The sequence below is a fragment of the Manis pentadactyla genome, chromosome 17, assembly GCF_030020395.1.
Source record: "Manis pentadactyla isolate mManPen7 chromosome 17, mManPen7.hap1, whole genome shotgun sequence".
NCBI classification, from domain to species: Eukaryota; Metazoa; Chordata; class Mammalia; order Pholidota; family Manidae; genus Manis; species Manis pentadactyla.
The window spans coordinates 10,374,779-10,398,001 of NC_080035.1; the positions used below are offsets into that span (position 1 = coordinate 10,374,779).

At 33.2% G+C, this 23,223-nt stretch overlaps 1 protein-coding gene across 13 annotated transcripts in view; it reads left to right on the top strand.

Annotated features, from left to right (window-relative positions):
- ZC3H13 (zinc finger CCCH-type containing 13) overlaps positions 1-23,223 on the top strand; it is a 94,672-nt gene that overhangs the window by 29,427 nt on the left and 42,022 nt on the right. For all 13 annotated transcript variants that reach the window (XM_036889669.2, XM_036889668.2, XM_057494549.1 and 10 more), the window contains 3 exons: positions 5,562-5,701; positions 6,882-7,042; positions 13,192-13,389. In XM_036889669.2, the coding sequence (XP_036745564.2) occupies positions 5,562-5,701; positions 6,882-7,042; positions 13,192-13,389 (499 nt within the window). The remainder of the gene's footprint in view (positions 1-5,561; positions 5,702-6,881; positions 7,043-13,191; positions 13,390-23,223) is intronic.

The window sequence follows — 23,223 nt, forward strand, 5'->3', positions numbered from 1 at the left end:
GGGTGGGGGAAGGGCTTGGGTCCCGCCTGGCCACAGCTTTGATATGTTACCCCATTCCATGAGGTCTCCTCTTTTCTCCAGGTGTATGCAGTCTGGCACAGCCCTCTTTCTTGTTGCTCTCTCAGGATTAGTTGTATTAATTATATTTTCATATTATATGCTGTTTCAGGAGGAAGCCTCTGTCTCACCTCTCATGCTGCCATCTTTAATCCTTTTGCTATATTTTTTTATTTTCTTCCTCAAACATCTCTTATTTATTTACCATAAGGATAAATGAACTAACCTAAAAAGCAGAAATATCTTTGTAGTAGAAGAGGAAATGTATGAATAACATATTTTGGTAATCTTGGAGGTGGGTACATCCTTTTAAAATAAGGTGTTAACACCCAGAAGCCATAAAATGTTTGATTATATAAATTTTCTGTGAAACTAAACACAGATGTTTAAAATAGATCAGTAGAAGAAAATATTTGATGTGTAATGTGTAGTCATATAATAGAAACACTGTATATACATATAATAAGCTTCCACAAATACAAAAAGAAGTCTACTTGAAAAATGGGGGGAAATAAACCAAACTTGGATAGGTAATTCATAGAGGAATTAGAAATTGCCTATTAATGCTCAAACTCATTATAGGGAAATTCCAGTGAAAATAGCATTTTTAACCCATGTGATTGGCAGAAATGAAGAATACTAATACTATCAAGTGGGATTTTACATTGTTAAAGCTGTTATGAGGTACAGTTTGGCAACAGTAAAAATAAAAGTTATACTTATCTTTGATCTAGCAAATCTAGTTTGAAATCTCTTCTAAAGAAATACTTGCACTTGTTAAGCAAAGTAGATATCAAATGTTCATTGAACTAACTTAATTTATAACAGTAAGTTACTGAAAACAAACTAAATGTCTGTCAGGAGGAAAGTGGTTTAATAAATTTTGATATGTTCATATCATGAAATGCTTTGCAGATACTGAAATGAAGGTGGTTGACCTCGGTGTATGACATGAAAAGATCTTTGTGTAGTCTTAGTCCCATTATTTTAAAGATATGAATATCAAGCTTGTTTTTATGCATATAACACTAAACTATGCCATTAACTATATTAGTGTTACCACTGGAATAAGAATGGCAATGGGAGGAGCATAAGGAAATTTCATATTTTACTCTGTATACGTAAGAATGAAGACCTCTAACAGTGACAATCTGTACATTAAAGAGAGAAGGCAGTACTCAGATATATATAATTCTTATACATGTACATTTTATTTATCTATGATAATTTGCATGTGATTACTAGAGGTAAAATTGTTTTATCAAAGGGTATGAATATTCTTAAGGGTTTTACCCATATTGCTAAGTTATTTTCCAGGATAGATATGCTAGTTTACATTGCTATCACCGGAGAATGAACATCCCTTTTATCTGTACCTTTGCCAATACCTAGTATTATAATTAGGGACAGGGAAAGGCTCTTTAATATATGAAAGTGGCATATTTATATATCATTTGTGTTTCTTTTCATGAATTGCCTGTTCATGTCCTTAACCCATTCTTTTCACTAGTAGGAGTTCTTTGTACGTGAAGAATGTCAATGTTTCCTTATGTATTGCATGTGGTTTTCTGTACATATTCTTAAAAATCTCTGCCTTGTTAAATATGCCATTCTAATTACATTTAATATTTTCCTGATGATTCTAATTATCTGTATGAATCAGGTTTTGTAAGGCAGTTCTAATATAACCTCAAGCTATAAGATTTCTAAATTTCTTGATGGTTTCACATTCTTATTTTTGAGTTCCAACCTATGCTTTGTGCTTTCTGATTTTTCTATTTTTCTTTAATTAAGTATCATTGATATACATTCTTATGAAGGTTTCATGTGAAAAACATTGTGGTTACTACTTTCACCCATATTATCAAGTCCCCCCCATGCCCCATTGCAGTCACTGTCCATCAGCATAGTAAGATGCCACAGAGTCACTATTTGTCTTATCTGTGCTGCACTGTCTCCCCCGTGACCCCACACACACCATGTGCACCAATCATAATACCCCTCAATCCCCTTCTCCCTCCCTTCCCTCGCAACCTTCCCCAACCCTCCCCTTTGGTAACCGCTAGTCCCTTCTTGGAGTGTGTGAGGCTACTGTTTTTTCGGAGCTTCAGTTTTTCTTTGTTGTTACACTCTACAAATGAGGGAAATCATTTGGCACCTGTCTTTCTCTGCCTGGCTTATTTCACTGAACGTAATACCCTCTAGCTCTATCCATGTTGTTGCAAATGGTAGGATTTGTTTTCTTCTTGGCTATTGTAAATAGTGCTGCAATAAACATAGGGGTGCATATGTCTTTTTGAATCTGTGATCTTGTTTTATTTGGGTAAATTCCTCAGAGTGGAATTACTGGGTCAAATGATATTTCTATTTTTAGTTTCTTGAGGAACCTTCGTATTGCTTTCCACAATGGTTTAACTAATATACATTCCCACCAGCAGTGTAGGAGGGTCCCCCTTTCTCCACATCCTTGCCAGCATTTGTTGTTCCTTGTCTTTTCGATGTTGGCCATCCTAACTGGTGTGAGGTGATAATCTCATTGTGGTTTTAATTTGCATTTCCCTGGTAATTAGTGATGTGGAGCATCTTTTCATGTGCCTATTGGCTATCTAACTTTCTTCTTTGGAAAAGTGTCTGTTTATATCCTCTGCCCATATTTTAATTGGGTTATTTGCTTTTTGGGTATTGAGGCATGTGAGTTCTTTATATATTTTGGATGTTAAGCCCTTGTCAGATAATTCAACAACATTTATGAATATATTCTCCCATACTGTAGGATGCCTTTTTGTTCTACTGATGGTGTCCTTTGCTGTACAGAAGCTTTTTAGCTTGATGTAGTCCCATTTGTTCATTTTTGCTTTTGTTTCCCTTGCCTGAGAAGATGTGTTCAGGAAAAAGTTGCTCATGTTTATATTCAAGAGATTTTTGCCTATGTTTTCTTCTAAGAGTTTTATGGTTTCATGACTTCCATTCAAGTCTTTGATCCATTTCGAGTGTACTTTTGTGTATGGAGTTAAGACAATATTCCAGTTTAATTCTCTTAGAGTAGCAGTCTGGTTTTGCCAACAGCAGTTGTTGAAGAGGCTGTCTTTTCCCTGTTGTATATCCAGGGCTCCTTTATTATATATTAATTGACCATATATGCTTGGGTTTATATCTGGGCTCTCAATTCTATTCCACTGATCTATGGGTCTGTTCTTGTGCCAGTACCAAATTGTCCTGATTACTATGGCTTTGTAGTAGAGCTTGGAGTTGGGGGTGTAACCCCCCGCAACTTTATTCTTCCTTCTCAGGAATGCTTTGGCTATTTGAGGTCTTTTGTGGTTCCATATGAATTTTAGAACTATTTGTTCTAGTTTGTTGCTGTTGGTATTTTGATAGGGATTGCATTGAATCTGTAGATTGCTTTAGACAGGGTCGCCATTTTATTAATATTAATTCTTCCTATCCATGAGCACTGTATGTATTTCCATTTATTGGTGTCTTCTTTAATTTCTCTCATGAGTGTCTCGTAGTTTTCATGGTATAGGTCTTTCACTTCCTTGGTTAGGTTTATTCCTAGGTATTTTATTCTTTTTGATGCAGTTGTGAATGGAATTGTTTACCTGATTTCTCTTTCTGCTAGTTCATCGTTAGTATATGGGAATGCAACAGATTTCTGCGTATTAATTTTGTATCCTGCAACTTTGCTGAAAATCAGTTATGCTTTCTGATTTTTCTTTTTTTGTTAGTGGACTGTCAGTTACAGTGTGCCTACTTTGTAGGCCATCTCATATAGCCTAGGAAAACATCTTACTTTTGATTATACTAGAGATGCATAAAATAAGTAGTTTCCAAATAAAGACTCAGGTGTTTTCTTCTAAGCAAACTATATTAGCTTTAGTACATTGACTTTGATGTATATTTTAAGTGCTCAGGCTGACCCCCTTTGTTTGAGTGGTTTGGGATTAAAGACTGCAAGCTTCCATTTCAAAAAAACTTCTCATTTTTCCATTTGTTCTATATTGGTGGTATTTCAGGTAGCAATTTTTAGATGGGCAGATCATTACTGTTAATACCGTCAAAAACACTGTGAACCATTCTTCTCAGTTACTCTTTCATCCGTTTTACCCGTAATGTTTGGTTATAGAATTTTATCTATCTGTCAATAATTTAATCACATAATCAAACCAGATTATTGAGTCCTTTTATTCATTGATTTTAAGTATCTCAGTGGAGTATAAATTAAAACTAGTGATAACCATTATTCATTTAATTAAATTCAGTATCTCCAATTATTTTATCTAGTAAAGGCCTCATACCCTTAAATGTCTAGTACTTGCTTTCTAATTGGAAGGCATACTTTTGTCTACATATTTACTGAGAAATTGTCATTATATTCCAGTATGAGGTAATCAAGTTTAGTCACACAGATAATGGATATAGCTACTTTCTCAGCCTCCAAGCGTGAATGGATAGTTCACATTCTAATGTATTTGACCTATGCTATGTCTATTAAATAATCAAGTAAGACTGCTTATCTGTATTGTTTTTTTAGTTCCTCATTCTAATTCTTTACCCAAGGTTGAAAAATGGTGATCTTAAGTACTGAAAGTATAGCTTGAGAAGGCACTTCAATTTGTAATCAAACCCAACATGGTCATATGTTAGGATAGAAGTCAGTGACATTCCCTCCTCCAAGCTTCTTGGCATTTATGACAAATAAGAGTGAGAGCAGTGCCAATAGCCACCGAAAACTTCTGTGTATTGTAATGAAATGCTCTGCATACTCTTCTTCCTTTTTTTCCTCCTTAACTATCCTTCATATTTTCATTGGAAAAAATGAATGGAAATAAAGATGTGGTATCAGATCCATTGAAAAGAGGGACAGTTCTAATATAAGATACTAGTACAAATCACTTGTAATGAAAATGTTACAGGTCCTTCAAAAGTTAGCTTGGGTTTATATCTAGGCTCTCAGTGCTATTCCATTGATCTGTGAGTCTGTTAGTATTAAAGCAAACTTTAGTTTTAGGTAAAAATCAGTTGTGCCACTAATAAACACAAAATAAAGGAAGCAGTGTTGCATGCCTAATGTAACGTTTATTCAACTAATGAATTTTTAAGAAAATCAAGGAGACAGTCACATTATTTGCAGCATGAAATAGTGAAGGCTTTGGTGTCTTTAATACTTAGAATTTACACTTGAGTTTGTTAATTTTATCTTTTAAAAAATCCCATCTCCTAACCAAAAACCCAAGACCCCAGGCAATTCAGAATCACCCCCAGAAAACCCAGAAACCTTGAAAGTGTTTGTCTTTTCCTAAAGACATAATCTTATAATGAGATTAGCTATATTGATTTTATTTCTTTATAGAAACAATATATAGTTCTTTGATGTCTTAGAAGTATGTTATTTTAATAGAAGTATCTACCATTTTAATTTGCATAAAAATTAGTTGAAAAAATTCCTCTAATTTTTGGCATAGGTAATTATAGTTTCTGACAATGGAATTTTTATTTTAAAGATTCTGACAATGGAGACATTAATTACGATTATGTTCATGAATTATCATTGGAAATGAAGCGTCAGAAGATACAGAGAGAATTAATGAAGCTGGAACAAGAAAACATGGAGAAGAGAGAAGAAATTATTATTAAGAAAGAGGTATTCTGTTTATTGAAGTGTATGTTAGTAATTAACATCAACAAGGCTATAAACCAGAGAAGTCATTAGCTTCTGGTTACTTGAAAGGGGAAGCAAGCATAGTGTTCTTTCAGCGTGTGCAGCCCACTGCCGTACTGCCCAACCTCCAGGAGTGTGGTCAAGAAGGCTGGCTTACAGCTGTTCCTTACACGTTACCTGAACGTCCTATTCAGTATAGAGATATTCCACAGAATTGAGCATGTGACATTGTACACCCGCTTACAGGGCATAGTTTACTAAAACCCCCTTCCTGGTCAGTGAAGCAAGTACATTAAAGATGCAATAAGGACAGTGTTTATTCAGTGTGTGTAAATGAACCCATTCTGTCTTGCTTCCATTGCTCTCTTTAAGCCAAACAGCAACACATACTTCTTTCTGCAGCTAATTGATAGTGTTATTCAATGTAGTCTAAGTTCACTGTATTAGAGCACATGCATGAGAGGATAGTCTTCTAGGGCACTTTTGAAGTTCAGTTCTATTATCCCTTAAGAACAAGTTACATGAAAGAGGCAACCTGCACTACCTTCTTTCAGTAAGTTTTAGCAAATAACAGTCTGTCATGCTTCCACTGATGGGCTGAAAGCAACTTCTTTTGTGTGTTCCCCTGAATCTAGTTGCAAAACCTATTCATAACACACTTATCTCTTGGAGTTAAATTGTATTAGGTTGTTGATACATTGATCAACTTACTGTGTATCAACCACTTCATATAAATCATTTAATCTTCACGTTACTCTATTAGATAAATAGGAAATATTTTTGCTTTTGAACAGTACTGAGGTTCTGTTGCTGAGTTACCAGCTATTATAAAATGGGGTTTACATATGTCTGTTTTTTAGTCCCATGCTATTTTTAGAATACTTATTTCTTTTCTAAAAAGTAGAGAAATATAATTTGAATAATTTGTGATTTTTCTGAGATTTTGAAATTTCATACTTTTAGTTTGCTTTGTTGATGTTAGGGTAGTTAATTAGCATATTGGTTAAAAGCATGGGTTCAAACCAACATTAAGACATGATGGCTACCATAGCATTTGATACTTCATCTCAAGTTTGATGTAATTTAAAACATATGCTTTGCTGTCTGATTATAACAACCATGGTTGGAGTTCCTGAATTGAGTTACTGAATTCTCTTGAAAGGTTTCACCAGAAGTGATTAGATCAAAATTATCTCCATCACCATCTCTAAGAAAGTCTAGCAAATCTCCTAAGCGAAAATCAAGCCCTAAGTTATCATCATCAGCCAGCAAGAAAGACAGAAAGACAACTGCAGTATCTTCTCCTTTGTTGGACCAGCAGAGGTCAGTAGGGTGATAAATAGTGCCAGAATGAAATAGCTTTTTCTGAAGTGATACTCAAAAGAATTACTTAGTAGACTACAGATGGGTACTTTTAATACATTCAGATGATATTTAATGTAAACTTTTTTCTTCTGTAAGAAAGGTATAAAATGTTTCGATTTAAAAGAAAATCACAGAGAACACTAAAAAAGTCAGTGCCACTGTGTTTCAGAGCTTTTTATTTTTAAAAATGCTTTTAATATTAATTTTTAAAAAATAAAAATATACATTTCCTGTTCTTCCCTCTTGAATTTGTTTTTTATGATGCTGTGCATGTGTTTATACTTCCATAATATGTATCATTTGGGGATATGTAGTACTATTTTCAGCTGTTTAATCTTAATATAGATACAACTTTCTGCAACTTGCTTTTTTACTTACAATATTTTAACATTTACCTGTATTGGTGTGTGTAGCATAGTTCTTCTATTTTAGTGCTTATACTATATATCTACTTGTCTGTTGAACATTTGTTTATAGTTTTACAGGTATTACAAGTTTGTTTATAGTTTATAGGTATTACAAGTTATACACAGTGAACATTCCTGTGTTCCTTGTATACATGAACAAGAGATAAGGTTCTTTATTGTACATTCATAGCAGTATGAATATATTATTTAGAATTATTGGAGTAGCCATTTGAAGATATAAAAATATAAGGCAAGAGACAATTTTTCATTTAGTGTCACCCTATACTATTTAAATTTTAAGTGCACACACTAATTTTATTCAAGAAAAAAAGTGAAAAACCTCTTTCCAACATTTGACCAGTTGGTAAACTGTCTGAACCCACAAAATGAAACTCCAATTTTTTGAGGGGCTTTACCCCTATTTCAAACTGTAGTTACTTTTTGCCTACAGTATTTTATCATCCTAACTGTATTTCCTTTATCTAGTGTCCTCTCCCATGCAAAAACATTTCATTCAGTAACTTCAACCCATTCCTTTCAAAGATATTGTGAGAAAAATGTTTAAAAAAATAATTCCAGTTAATTATGCCATTGAAAAACTCAATGGTTTTCCATTCTGTTGAATGAAATTCAGATCCTTTAGAATAACATTCATATTTTGGTCTGAAAAAAGTCTCTTTCATATTGTCCAATCTTCTTCCTGTCATCTTCCACCTTTAATTCTTCAGTGTCTAGCTCAAATTCTGTCTTTTCTCTGAAGTTCTCCCATTAACCTTTACCAGACATAATTTCTGTTCCCTTTGTTTATTTCAGATTTTACTTACACTTCTCTCTTAATATTAATCGCTGTTGGCATATTTTATCTGTGATATTTTATCTGTGTTTTACAACCCCTACATATTATATCTAAGCTCCATGAAGACTGAGATCTTGATGGCTCATTGTGCTATTTCCCCATCAGTACCTACTTTGAGTTGTAATAAAGCACTCTTAAAGTTCACATGATCCTCTGCATTGCTCCTGGGATTGAGTAAATATTGCAAAGCAAAGTTGAACTTTAAAGTGATGTCCACCCCACTTGCTCTTTATCCTCTTGGCTAACCAATTATATAACTTTCTCTCATTTCCATCCATTTCCCCCTCAAAAAAGCATATTAGAAATACTGTTTTTTCATTTTCTTATCCTATTTATTAAATCTTTTAATTAAATCTCTTCACAGAAAGTTTTAAAAGTGATTTAGTTCAGGGCTTAGTTTCATCCTGTTCTTTTTTATATAGTCTTCTCAATGTTTTTCAGTAACTCACTATCCTTTGATGACTACTTAGCATGAATAGTTGACTTAGCTACAGTATTTCTAAGATGTTGTTGACTTTAAGATGCACCATTAATTTAATAATAGAAACAGAAGGACCTAGGAAACCATATGTTGAAGGTACAAAGAAAACATTGAATTGAGTATGGAGTTTACATTGCCTAGAGTGTAGCAGATCATCAACGTTTAGTTTTATTGCTGGATCATACTATAAACTGTTTAAAGACATATTAAACAGTGAATAAGAATTAGAATTTCAGTTAAAATTAAGTGAGTGTTGCAACTTATGCCAGTAAGTCGACTGAGGTGACAATAAGGTCAGCAGACTCCTTGTCCTACATGGTTATCATATTGAGTAGGCAGGGATAATTACAAATGAACACTCACACTTCTCCCTGAGGGCTGGCAGTTTTCTTACATGTTCATTTTGAGACAGCCTGATAATAAGCTTTATGTTCTTAAGTGGGATACACTGTGGCTTAGAATCACTATATGTATTACTATTCTGTCTGTCTACCTTGCATCTTAGTTTTTATTAGGTAACCTTTTCTTTATGACTCTTTATATTCAGATGTGTAAACTATGTCAAAAGCTATTCAAAAGAAGTAATTTTAGGGAGAGAGAGAAAGGCCATAAAAATGATAGAAGTAGATAATTGAACTCTATGCCCCAAATAGGAAGTGGGCTCTGTGCCACCAAGGAATAATCAATTGACAAAAAATGTTGAAAGATGTTGTTTACTTCTCAATGTGCAAAACAAATTTTGGCCCCTTCAGTTAGAAGACACTTGAAAACTTTTTATCTGTAATATGCTTGTGTTTTCCAATCACATGTATTTTTGAAGGGAATGTGAAGAAATTCAGCACTTTAGTGTTCTTTAGTGAGTGTTTTGAGATAATTCTGGTTGTTATAATAGCTTAATCCTGAAATGTAAGTTTACTGCACTGAAAGTTTATTTCTCACTCAAGTAAAGTTGAAATTGATATTTCTGATTAACAGATGACTTTCCTATACATGGTGTTTCAGTAACCCAGGCTCTGCTTTCTTGGGTTTTCAAGGACACCAAAAAATAGAATATGCAAAGAAAAAATTAATTGGAGTATTGCCTTATTTAGGTATATAGTTTACAATTGCCTGGTATATGAGAGTCTCTTAACTAGTTAGGCCTAGAAGTGGTGTACATTAGTTTCACCCATACTCTTTTGCCAAAACTTGGTCACTTGGTCCTACTGGATTTCAAAAAATCTAGACAGTGTGGTCTAACAGTATTGCCCAGGGACAGAAATTTAGAAAAATAACTAGCTAGTGTCTGTCACAGGCAGTAATGTGAAAAATACAGTTTGTATCAAGAATTCCTCTATCATTTTGTCTTGAAAATAGTTTTTAAAATAATTTTTGATATAGATACCAACTATTGATTAGTTTTTGTTTTTTAAGTGAAAAATATTGAGAAATTGAGACATTTATTACTTATATATACACATAAAAAGTTTGAGTCATCTCAAATATGCAATAAGATGTTGCTAATATGGCTCTTGGCAGAAAGCAAAAGTGAAAAATAGAGTGGATCAAATTTTAGTAATTTCATACTTGATCTAGGTGGTTAACCCCTATCTGTGATAATAAATAGGGATATGGACTAAGAGCTAAAATTTCATAATACTCATCATGAATCAGTTGCTTTTGTACTTTATCTTTTTGAAATTTTACCAGTAATTTTGAGGAAGAATATTTCCATTACCTTTTTGTAGCTAAGGAATCTTGGGATTAGAGAACTCAAGGTCACAGGTAGTAAACTCTAGAATTTAGGCTTAAGTCATCATTTATAAGACTCAGTAGACAATGAAATGAGTAGTTAGTGAAAACTTACCAGATGTATCAAAAGAAAAGGCTACTTAAAAACTCACTACCAGATGGGATTCAAGATGGCGGTATGAGAGAATAAAGGAAGGAGAGCATAGGAAATTTCAATAGATACAGATATTTAAAAGAAAAGATAATATCCATTCATGATAAAAAAGAAATACCCTGAGCAATTATGGAATTGAAGTATACACTCTTAATTTGATAAACAGCATCCACAGAAACTCCAGAAGAACATTATACTAAATGGTGAAATATAAAATGCTTTTCTGATTAAGATAAGGAAAAATAATGGATGCATACTATACAACTTCTATTCAGCATTGTATAAGATGGCCTTAGTGATTTAAATCAAGCAGAAGAAAAAATTTAGTAGCATAAAGATGTGAAAACAGTAAGTAAAATTATCTCTATTCAGTTTTGAAACGATTGCTTACATAGCGTATGTTAAACATTCACAAAAATATTAGAACTCAAAATTAAATTTTGTGAATTCCTAAGTTACAATTTAATGTATATGATTAATGTATTTTTATATTCTAATAGCAATAGGAAAATAAGATTAAAAATAAATATTTCTACTTAAGGTATCATAAAAAATAGGAATAAATTTAAAGAACATCTGAAGCTCTCTAGAATAAATGCCACCCAAAAAAAAGTGCTGAGTGAAAATATAAGAAAATCAAAGTATAGATGAAGAAATATACCATGGTCATGGAAAACGCAATATTGTTAATACGCCAGTTCTTCCAAATTGATCTGTAGATTCAATGACATTATCATCATAATACCATCAGGACTTTTTTTTTTCTTTTGTAGAAATTTGCAAGCAAATTTGAAGAGGAGAAACAAAGAGAAGTTACATTATATGACTTTAGAATTTATTCTCAAGCAAATGTAATCTCAGAACTGTAATGTTAGCCTAAGGATCAATAAATAGTTGAAATATAATTTAAAAAAAAAACAAAAAACTCACCACCAAAGTGAACACTCAGTGTTGTAGAAAACAGCAGCAAATCTAAATAATCAATTCATAATTTCAGTATGATTTGAGAGGATGTTACATTGACATGATCAGAGCAGTTGATCATGAGAATAAAAACAATCAGTAAACAAAGATATTTTAGAAGAAAAATTACCTTTAAACTGAAAATAAGATAATAAGATGGCCAGATTTGGAGTTAATAGAATGAGCACTGCTTAAAACAAAAACTACTGAATTTGAGGACATATATATATATATAGGAAATCAAAAGGAGAGATGGAAATAACAGAAAAATAAGACATGGAGGAGAAATCCAGAAGATGCAGTAACTATAATAAAGCAAACCAGAGAGACTTAGGTCATATGGAGAATTGGTGAAATAAAAATAGAAGAAATTGAGTAAAAGAGGTGAGGTTTTAGATAGAAACAGCTCTCTCTGAGTTGTGGAAAATTTTTAAAAAAGAAAAGCTAGATTTATCTTAGTGAATTTTTAATTTCCAAGTAATAATATTTATAAGTATTCAGCAGAAAACAGGTAACCTGCATAGGGGGAAAAAAGACTTTCTTTAGGCTTTTCATCTATAACACTAAATGCTACAAGATATAACAGTGTTTATAGAGCTCTGAAGGAAAAGAATGTTGACACCAAAATGCTGTATCCAGTCAAACTGTTGTTTGGGTATGAGGTAAAGATAATTTTGTATATATAAGGGCTCATATAAAGAGCCAAAGTTAATCTGTATCCAAAACTTTATTCTCAGTAGATTAAATGTGAAAGACAAAATTCCAAAATTTTAGGGGACTATCTTTGTAGTGCAAGAGTTAGGAAAGATTTCTTAAGCAATACTCAAAGAATTTACATGAACGTTTACTAACAATGTGTAGGATTTCATTTATAGATGATGTAATTGTGTGTTTTGTAATGATGAGGACATGGAGACCACCTAAAAAACTTCTTAATATCTAATTATTTAAAGAAGTTATGGAGCATATCTCTTCAGTGAAATTCTATACAATCTATAAACATAATTATGTAAATCTACTTTGTTACAGGAAGATACCCATGCTATATTTCATACAAAAAATTCTACAAAACATTGTAATAGAATGGGAGTAGGGGAAGAAGGGAGGGAAAGAGACATGGAATAAGTGTGGACATATATTCAAGGTGTTAACAGTGGTTATCTTCATCTGTTTTTCTATAAAAGCTTAAAAAAAAATTCAGCTCATGCTGAATTTCCTTTCCTGGAAGAACCTTTTCCTATTCCAACACTGTCTTTCTCAGAAACCTACCCTTTAAAGTTAAATAAAAAGCAATGTTAAGAAATAAGTAGCAAATAAATTATTTCTTTGCTCATTTTTGTGTGTTAATTTTTTCTTGATACTAATTACTAGTATACAACGATATAGTGAAAGGTTAGTATATGTTAAAAGGAATGTTAATGTTTTTTAAATGTGCTTTGTTAAAATGAAAAAAAAAATCTATATGACTGTCCAAAAGTACTTGGACCTCTAATGAAAGCTTCTGTGTACCTTTAGGAATTCAAAAAGCAACCAAAGTAAAAAGAAAGGACCTCGCACTCCTAGTCCACCCCCTCCTATGCAGGAAGATATTGCTCTAGGGAAAAAATATAAAGAGAAGTATAAAATAAAAGACAGAATAGAAGAAAAACCAAGAGATGGAAAGGACAGAGGACGAGATTTTGAAAGACAAAAAGAAAAAAGAGACAAACCAAGGTAAGCAGGATTGTTTGTTTTTAAGTCATACTTTTGTAAATATAAAATACTTAAGATGCTTTAGCCATGTAATGGAATTTTTAGTGTTTTTAAACTGTATTTGTATATTTAATAATTTCCATATTGTTATGGCTAATTCAATAAATATTAATGTAAAATGTTTTAACTATATTAATAGAAACAAAATTTAAGCATACAATTCAGGAATGTTAAGTAAATTCACATTGTCTTGAAACAGATCTCCAGAATGTTTTCATTTTGCAAATCTGAAACTCTGTACCCATCAAACAACTCCCTTTTCCCCCCTTCATGAAAGGGAGAATGGAATCATTTTCTCTTTTTTGTGACTGGTTTATTTCACTTAGCATAATGTCTTCATGGTTCATCCATGTTGTAGCATGTGTCAGGATTGCCTTCATTTTTAAAGCTGAGTTATACCCGATTGTCTGTATATACCACATTTTGTTTATCCATTTATCTATTAAAGGACACGTGGGTTGCTTCCACCTCTTAGCTACTGTGAATAAGTGCCGTCATAAACATGGGTATGTTTTTATCTCTTTAAGACCCTTCTTTCAAACATACATTTTTTTCATAGAAGTACAGATGGCCGACAGGCACATGAAAAGATGCTCCACACTGCTTATCATCATGGTGATGGAAATCAAAACGACAGTGAGGTATCACCCCACACCAGTCAGAGTGGCTACTATCCAAAAGACAAGAAATAACAAGTGTTGGCAAGGATGTGGAGAAATGGGAACCCTCCTACAACACTGTTGGTGGGAATGTAAACAGGTGCAGCCACTGTGGAAAACAGTATGGAGGTTCAAAAAACTAAAAATAGAAATCATGTAGCCCAGTAATTCCACTTCTGGGAATGTATCCGAAGAAAACAGAATCTCTGATTTGGAAAAATATATGCTCTCCTGTGTTTATTGCCATATTATGTAAATAGCCAAGATACGGAAGCAACCAAAGTGTTCATCAGAGATGAATGGATAAAGAAGAGGTGGTACATATACACAATAGAATATTATTCAGCCATAAAAAAGAAATAAATCTTGCCATTTGTGGCAACATGGATGAACCTAGAGGGTATTCTAAGTGAAATAAGCCAGGCAGAGAAAGATAATTACCATGTGATTTCACTTATTTATGGAATCTAAAAATGAAACAGAATGAACAATATAGCAGTAAACTCAAAGACACTGAAAAGTGACTGGTGGCTACCATGGGGTTGTGGTTGGGGTGGATGGGTGGGGAGAGTGAGGGGGATAAGAGGGCACAAAAATTCTCAATTATAATACAAGTTGGTCACAGGGATGGTAGATAGCATGGAGAATATAGCCAGTGATTCTGTAACACCTTCCTTTGTTGACAGATAGTAACTACACTAGTTGGGGTGAGGATTTAATAATTTGGACACTGTTGGACCACCCTGTTATATACTTGAAACCAGTATAAGATTGTATATCAACTATACCTCAAAACAAAAATACCCTTCTTTCAATTACTTTGGATGTATATTCTTCAGAAGTCAGATTGCTGGATCATACAGTAGTTCTATTTTTAATTTTTTGAGGAACTTTCATACTGTTTCCATACAAATTACCCCATTTTACAATATCACCAACAATGTACAAAGGTTCTAATTTCTCCACATCCTCAACAACACTTGCCATTTTCTGTGTTTTGGGTAGTAGCTATCCTTATGTCTGTAATATCATTGTGGTTTTGATTTGCATTTCACTGATGTTTAGTGATGTCAAGCCTCTTTTTGTATGCCTGCTGATCATTTGTGTATCATCTTTGAAGTAATGTCTATTTGATTCCATTACCAATATTTATTTGAGTTACTTGATTTTTGTTGGTGAGTTTTGGGAATCTATCATATATTCTGGGTATTAACCCCTTACCAGTTATATAATTTGCAGGTGTTTTCTTTCCTTTCATAGGTTGATTTTTTATTCTGTTGATAGTTTCCTTCAATGCACAAAAGTTTTTATGTTTGCTGTAGTCCCATTTGTCTATTTTTGTTTTTGTGACCTTTGCTTTTGGTGTTGTATCCAAGAAATCATTGTCAACTCCAGTGTCATGAAGATTTTGCCCTGTGTTTTCTTGTAGAAATTGTATAGTTTTAGATGTTACATTTAGGTCTTTAATCCCTTTTGAGTTAATTTTTGTATATGGTCTAAGATAAGGATCTTAACTTCATTTTTTGGCATGTAGATAGCCAGTTTTCCCAGCACTTATTTTTTTAAAAGACTCCTTTCCCCATTTAGTAGTCTTGGCACCCTTGAAGATAATTTGACCATGTATGCGAGGATTTATTTTTGGGTGCTCTGTTTTACTCCATTGGTTTGTCTTTATGCTAGTACCACACTGTTCTAATTACTATAGCTTTGTAATACATTTTGAAATCAAGAAGTGGTTTGCTAGTACTTTGTTGAGGATCTTTTGCATCAGTATTCATCAAGACTATTGGTCTGTAGTTTTCTTTTCTTATAGTGTTTTTGTCTGGCTTTGGTATCGGGGTTATATTGGCCACATAGAATGAGCTTAGGAATGTTCTCTCCTCCAGTTTTTTGGGAGAGTTCCAGAGGATTGGTGTTACTCCTTTAAATTTTTGGTAGTATTCTTCGGGGAAGCCATCTGCTCCTGGGCTTTTCCTTTCTGTGAAGTTTTAATTAATCATTCAGTAACTTTACTCATCGGTCTGTTCATATTTTCTATTTCTTAATGACTCAGTGTAGGTAGATTGTGTTGTTTTAGGAATTTGTCCATTATTTCTAGGTTATCCAATTTGTTATACAGTTTTTCATAGTATTCTCTTATAATCCTTTTTATTTCTGTGGCATCAGTTGTATTGACTCCTCTTTGCTGATTTTAGTTATTTGAATCTTCTCTCTTTTTCTTAATACAGGTAAGGATTTGTCAATTTTGTTGATGTTTTAAGAAATCCAACTTAGTTTTGTTGATTATTTCAGTTATTTTTCTATTCTTTGTTTTGATCTCTGCTCCAATTTTATTTCTTTCCTTCTGCTAGCTCTGGATTTCATTTTTTTGTAGTTTCTTGAGGTGTAAAGTTAGGTTGTTAATTTGAGATATTTCTTATTTTAAAGTACACATTTATAGCTATAAACTTCCCTCTTAGCACTGTTTTCACTGTATCTCATAAGTTTAGGTACATTGTTTTCATTTAATTTGTCTCTCAAAGTATCCTTTATTTCCCTTGTGACATCTTTTTGACTCATAAAGTATTTAAGAGTGTATTGTTTAATTTCCACATATTTGTGGATTTTCCAGATTTCCTTGTGCTGTTGATTTCTAGTTTTGTTCCATTTTGATCAGATACTTTGTATGATTTCAATGTTTTTAAATTTGTTAACCCTTGTTTTGTGGCCTAAAATGTTTTATCATGGAGTACATTCCATGTACACTTAAAGAGAATGTATATTCTGCTGTGGTTGGGTAGAGTGCTCTTTCTATGTTTGTTAGGTCCAGTTCATCTATAGTATTGTTCAAATCCTATTTTGATTTTCTGTTAGTAAACATTAACTTTTTGATATAAATGGAATTATGAAAAAGAGTTGCCTAGGGAAAGAGCTGAGACACTCCTGAAAATTGGTTCATTTTGAAATTTAATACTTGTTTGAAAATTTAGAGTTTAGGTTACTGCATTGACTAATTTAGATTCTTTGTGTTCAAATAAATTCTTTCTCATAAACCAGTTTTTCTCTACCCTAAAGTTAGTATATGTTAAAGCTCTATTTTCAAAACTGATGTATTATAAATTCTTGATTTTTAAAATTCATTTTTTAGTGATATTTAAGAACAAATATCTCTTTGTAAAAATAAACTTGGAGGTAATATTTTTCTGGTTCACAGGATTTATGAAATACTTACAGATTTGATGGGATGCTTTTCCCTTGTTCATTTTTTTTTATCAGTTTTCATTTTTATTTCATGAAATTAATATTTCCGTAAGGGAAAATGTAACTCTTTAGAGGTCTCTCAGTCTGTTTTCTTCTTGAGTTACAGTAGTGGAAAATGCCCCAGCCTTGAAGTTACAAATAGGAACTTGTATCTTGACCCTGCCTTTAACTTGATGTGAGACTCTGAGTAAGTTATTTATTTTATCTGAGTATTTATTTCTTCAACTATAAAATATGAATGATACTGCCTCATAGGGTTGAGGTGAGGATTAAATGAGATGATGCTTAAAATAGTAAGAATTCTTATCTTCCTACTTTAATATTTTTCAATGCCTTTCTATTTTGCAGGTTTTCACTTAAGCTACATAGTTAATAACTTAGCCATAAAGATGTTTAATTTTTTCTAACTTTCCTAATTTTTTTCTGATATTTACACAGTATCAGATTTATAATCATCTGTTAAAATAATAGTAACTCAGTTTGGGGGGCAGACTTAAGCACATAAGACAGTAGTGCCCAAACTTTGCTATACATTGGAATTTACTAAGAGTCTTTAAACAGTATTAATGCCTAATTCCAATCCCCAAATATTCTGATTTAATTAGGATGGGAGCAACCTCAGTGTCCATCTCACTGGGTGATTCTAGTGTTCAACAAAATTTGGGAACCATAAATTGGGATTTATTCTCTGATTTAAAGAGGCTCAGAGGGAGGCAATCCGAGAGTGAAATGGTATTCCACAAAGCCATTGAGGATGCAGGCATTGTCTGTCTTCCTTGTGCATGCTTGCTTTTTTCAGGGTTATCTCTTGGTAAATATGACTGCTGATGCTTTAGCCTTTACATTCATATTCTGGAGAACAGAAAAAATGAACAAAAGAAAGCCTTAATCTTGCTGAAAGTCTCACACAGTATTTCCCCTTACATCTTATTGGCCAGAATTTAGCCACATGGGTACGTGTATCTATGAGGAAGTCTTGGGATCCTAATTTAGCAGGGTACATAGCTGATCCAAATAAAATTGGGGTTTCTAAAGAGCACGGAGAGAATGGGTATTGGGGTAGGTCACTGCAGTCAGTCCACTACGCTTGTAAGATGCCATTTCTCTTTATGTTATTAAGTAACAAGATTATTACAGTAAAAAGCAGTGCTATCTGGCACTTCATCTGAAAAGTTCTGTGAACTGGTTTTTGTAATATTCAGGATCACTTATCTACCCAATAGGCAGTTATATTTTCCTAAAATGTACTATGCATTTTATTCAATCCAGTAGGTATATTTTTGGAAATGACATGTAAATCAGATAAAGATTATGTTAAATGTTCTTGCTTATTTAAGTTTTAGGAAGTCTTTATTTTTCTCTGATGGTTCTTGGTGTGCTTGTTTTGTTATTTTGACCCAGAAATCTGACATGTGATTCTTAACACACATGTCCCTGGATAGTTTACCACTGAAATATTAACACATTCTATATTATGGGGAATTGAATATTACACAGGTTGGTTCTTGATTTTCCAGTTTTTCTTCCTGGCTGTCTCTACCAGGAACAATAAGGTATGCCTAGGACTTAACCTGTTACTCAGTGTATACAAAAATCTGACCTTGATTTATTTCTTTTGTCTAAGGAGATGAAGTTGCAGAGCTAGGAGTACTGAAGGATGGCATGGGTACCTGACTTGCACTGGAGTTCTAAAGCTATATTTGATAAGGCTGAAAAAGTGTATTTTGATTGAGGAGGAGTTAATTTTATATTAATTTTCAGGGTTTTTAAAGGCAGATCTGTTATTTTCATCTTCATCTCCATTACTGTGCATAAAGGATTTACTAATTCTAAAACCAAATGCTATGTGAAGAATCTTTGTCACTGCTTTCAGATGGGTGGGGTATGTAATTAAAAGTTAGCATCTGAATTCCCTTTGGAGAAAATCACCCTTTAAAATTAAATTACATGTTTTAATGGGCTTATTAGGAGTATTTTGGTTACCCAGATGTGTTGTGTTTAAGTATGCTAATTCATTTACTCATCCGATAGTTGTTGAATACTTAGTGTATGGTAGGTATTGCTCCAAAAGCTGGTTATGCAGCAGTGAACAGTATGTTGTGAGAAGCTGTGTTACTGTGGGTGGAAGCAATATAGTAATCATGTGTATGTAGAATAATATCTTTCTGAATATGGATTTTTTTTCTACCTTCCAAGTAAGATTTACTAGGCCTATTAGATATAGGGGACTGCTTACATTTCTTGAAGGATGGTTCCCTGTCAAGTTACTAGAAAAGTATGCATACACATGTGGGACAGACAGTAACAAAACCACACAATCCTATGAGTTTAAGTCTTTCTCCCTGTCTTCTGTGTCTCCGTTCTATAGCCTTCTACATTAGGCCCTCCTAACCTGAGATCCATTGGTGGATTTTAGGGGTTTATTTACTTGTGGGTAAAGTTTTGCCTGTGTGTGTGTGTTTGGAATGGGGAGACTGCCTCCTAGAAAGTTTCATAATATCCCCCCTCTCCAACATTTTTAAGAATTATTAATCATTCTTTAGGCCTCTGCTGTAGACTGGTATTGAGAATTTGAGTAACTTCACCTTGCCCCCAAACTTGCATCAACTTTGTTAAGAATATACTCTGTTCCCACAATATGCATTGATTTGAATACCAATTTCTATCATTTAGTTGCTTTTGAAGGAGTTTAGAGGCCACAGTTATTAAAGGAATGTTGTTATCAGTCTCTTCCAATTTGATGGTAGACTTTACTCAGCTATGATTTGTTTATGCAGCATTGATCAAAACCTGAATACCACTTGTTTCTCAAAAGAAATTATGGATTTTTACTCTGCTTTTAGAAAATGTAGTGATTGCCCATAATATTTTTTAAAATAAGCTTTTTGTGATCTGCTCTGTACAAAAAATAGCAAAATCTTGATTACTTAGAATTCAGCTAAATCCTTTCTATTCTATAATTGGTTGAGAAAATATGTAACTCACAAGAAAATTAAGTTCAAATTAGATATTTAGTCAGAAAATCACTTGTGAAGAGACCTTTTGTGAGTATCAATATTCCTAACCTATTACATCTAGATAATCCTAAATTAGATACTTACAATGATGTTTCAGTGGAAATATAATATCTCCTTACCAGTGAAAATCTATGTTCTTTCTTTATAGTTTGTTGAATCAAGAAAGTGAACCAATATGTTAGTGTAGTTTAAGAACAAGGACTTAAACGAATAAAAAATTTGGGGATAGTAGTTAACCAGAAAGGTTAGCTAACAATTCCATACAAATCATTCTGTTGGACATTTGGTTAAATATTTAAATATGGTTTTACTGGCAAGTAATATGTTGTAATCAAAATGTTAGGTTTCAGACTATTCTGTTTCAATGAGAAGATAGTATTAAGAGCATAACTAGTTTTGAAAAATTATTTCATTATAATTACCTGAATATGGAAATCTAACTACTTTTTGGTAGGAGTACGGATGTCTGCATAAGTCTTATCTGGATTTGAAAGACAGATGTAGTGATTCAAAACTTGTTGGCTTTGACGTCAACTTAATAGAATAAGCAGATTACCACCAAATTCAGTCTTATTTCCTTTCTGTGGTTATACACATTTATCAAAGTAATTAGAATAATGTAATTTTTTAAATGATGAATTTGAATATCATTTATGACATTTTCCCAATTATGGATGTTAACACAAATAATCATGAAGGATAATCAAATCTTTTAATATTAAAATAAAATAGAACCTTTGTGTTGAGGTTGGGAATTGTGTCTAACACATTGTCTTTTTTTTTGCATTTAATTGGTCCCTGACTGTAGATCTAAAAAGCATTTTCATGTGAATGCTAATTTTGGCACAGGATATGAAATTAAGGCACTTAAGATGTGTGATAGAACAATATAGTTATGTAATACACTAAAGTTAGATATGCTTGTGTTACAAGAGTTTTATAAATATCAAAAGAACTCAGTCACATTGGGGGTAAAAATGAGCCATTCACATTTAGTGCAGTTGATCAAGGCCTGGGCTTCTTTTGTAGGTGTGATACTGGGAAAATGTGGTAAGCTCCATAGAGAAGCTGCTGTTTTACAGTCAAAATCTAGAATGGTATTTCTATGCCTAAAAATTGTACTTTTCCCCTTTTGTCCAGCATGCTTGATGAAATTAAGAGTCTTGAGAGGAAAGCTGTTCTCAGGCAGTTTCAGAGAGGTTTTCAGTAGCATGAGGTGGTTGGCAAGTTTCATCCTATCCCAATAATTGGTCTAATCAGAAATGCATAGTTTGTCAAGTAGAGACCAGAAATGCACTCCAGTAAAGAAGGAGGGCTGTGTTTCATGTAGTGAGATTAATGAAAGACTCAGCTGCACTATCAAAAACCTCTCCCAGTCTGGCTGTGGTTTTGTGCTATCAGTGGTAATTTTTTCGCTGACCATTAAGTGAACTGTGACTGCGTAAGACTTCCAGGACAGTGGTAGAGGTTTAAAGAATCTCCCTTATTGGCACCCTTGCTGTCCTAAGTTGAGGAGATGTTGTGTTTGGGAAATCACTGGGGACTTAGAACATTCTTCACCCCCCTCTTTCTTGGCATGGTCTGGTCCTCCTTCGTTTTCTCACCACCTTCTCCCATCCCAGGAGAAAGTAACAACTTTTAACTCACTCTGCCACATAGAGGATAGGAGCCAGTAGTCTTAATTTGTGTTTTGCTAACTTGTATTGTTTCTTGGTTTTTTTTCATTTGGAATACTGGCTATCTTACCCCTAGAGCTTAGAAACAATCTTGTGTGCCACAGAGACCAGGTATTTGTCTCTTCTAAATCTTGATCACCAAGCTAGGTGCCATGTTTAGATTGCTAAGTCAAGTGATTAAAGAAGTCTGTATAAGGCTCTTGAACTAGATTCTGAAAAATTATATTATTTAAGTGATAAATAAATCTGGATTTGAAGAGCACTGAAGAATGTGTTGATTTAAGGGTTATATTAATATTCTTCATTCTTAAATTGAAATTTTTTAAATTACTTCATTTCTACAAAAATGTAAAAGTAAAATCAAACCAATATTATTAGTATTTGACTTAGATTTACTTGCATTATCTAGAACTTCTTATTAATTTGCCTGAGTCAAATCTGTTTTACAAGTACCATTATATATTTTTGGAAGAGATATCTTTCAAAAGATTGTCACAGACAAAAGTATTCTGGTATTTCTATAGATCTTTCAGTTAGAAATAATTCTCCTTCCAGGGTGTATTTATTACCTGCTGCAAAGGGATACCAAGTTACTAGGCCTAAAACAAATCATCACACAGAGCATTTTCATTCTCTATCTTACATATTTAGGTAAGTAAGATTGATTGATTTTGAATGACACTTGACTGCCTTAAACTCCCCTGTGATTTCCTTATGCTTAGAATAAAATCCAGACTTTTACTATGACCTAGAAGACTTCGTATCATCTGGCCCCTGCCTGCTCTGTAACCTTCTCTCATAAGAATATTCACTTCCTTGTAAATTATAGTTATACCTGTCTTCTTTCTGTTCTTATATATCATTATCCCTCCTCCCTACTTTGTGGTTGCTGAACTCTGCACAGAAAGTTCTTCCCTCAGATTTTCAGCTCTTGGCTCAAATATCTTCTTAGTAAAGACCCTTTCCTTACCAAGCAACCTTAGGTAGTCCAACTGACATACATACCTTTTCTTTTTGGACCCAGCAGTTCCTATTTTATTTTGCTGTTTTATAGTCTTTGTTACATTAATTAGCTGAAATTGCCTTGCTTTGTTTTTGGTTGTCTACTCCTAGACCCTGTAGTTGCGATACACTGGATTTCAGTTCTCTTGCTCAGTTAACTCATAGTATTGTTGTCATAAAGATGAAAAAGCACCTAAAACA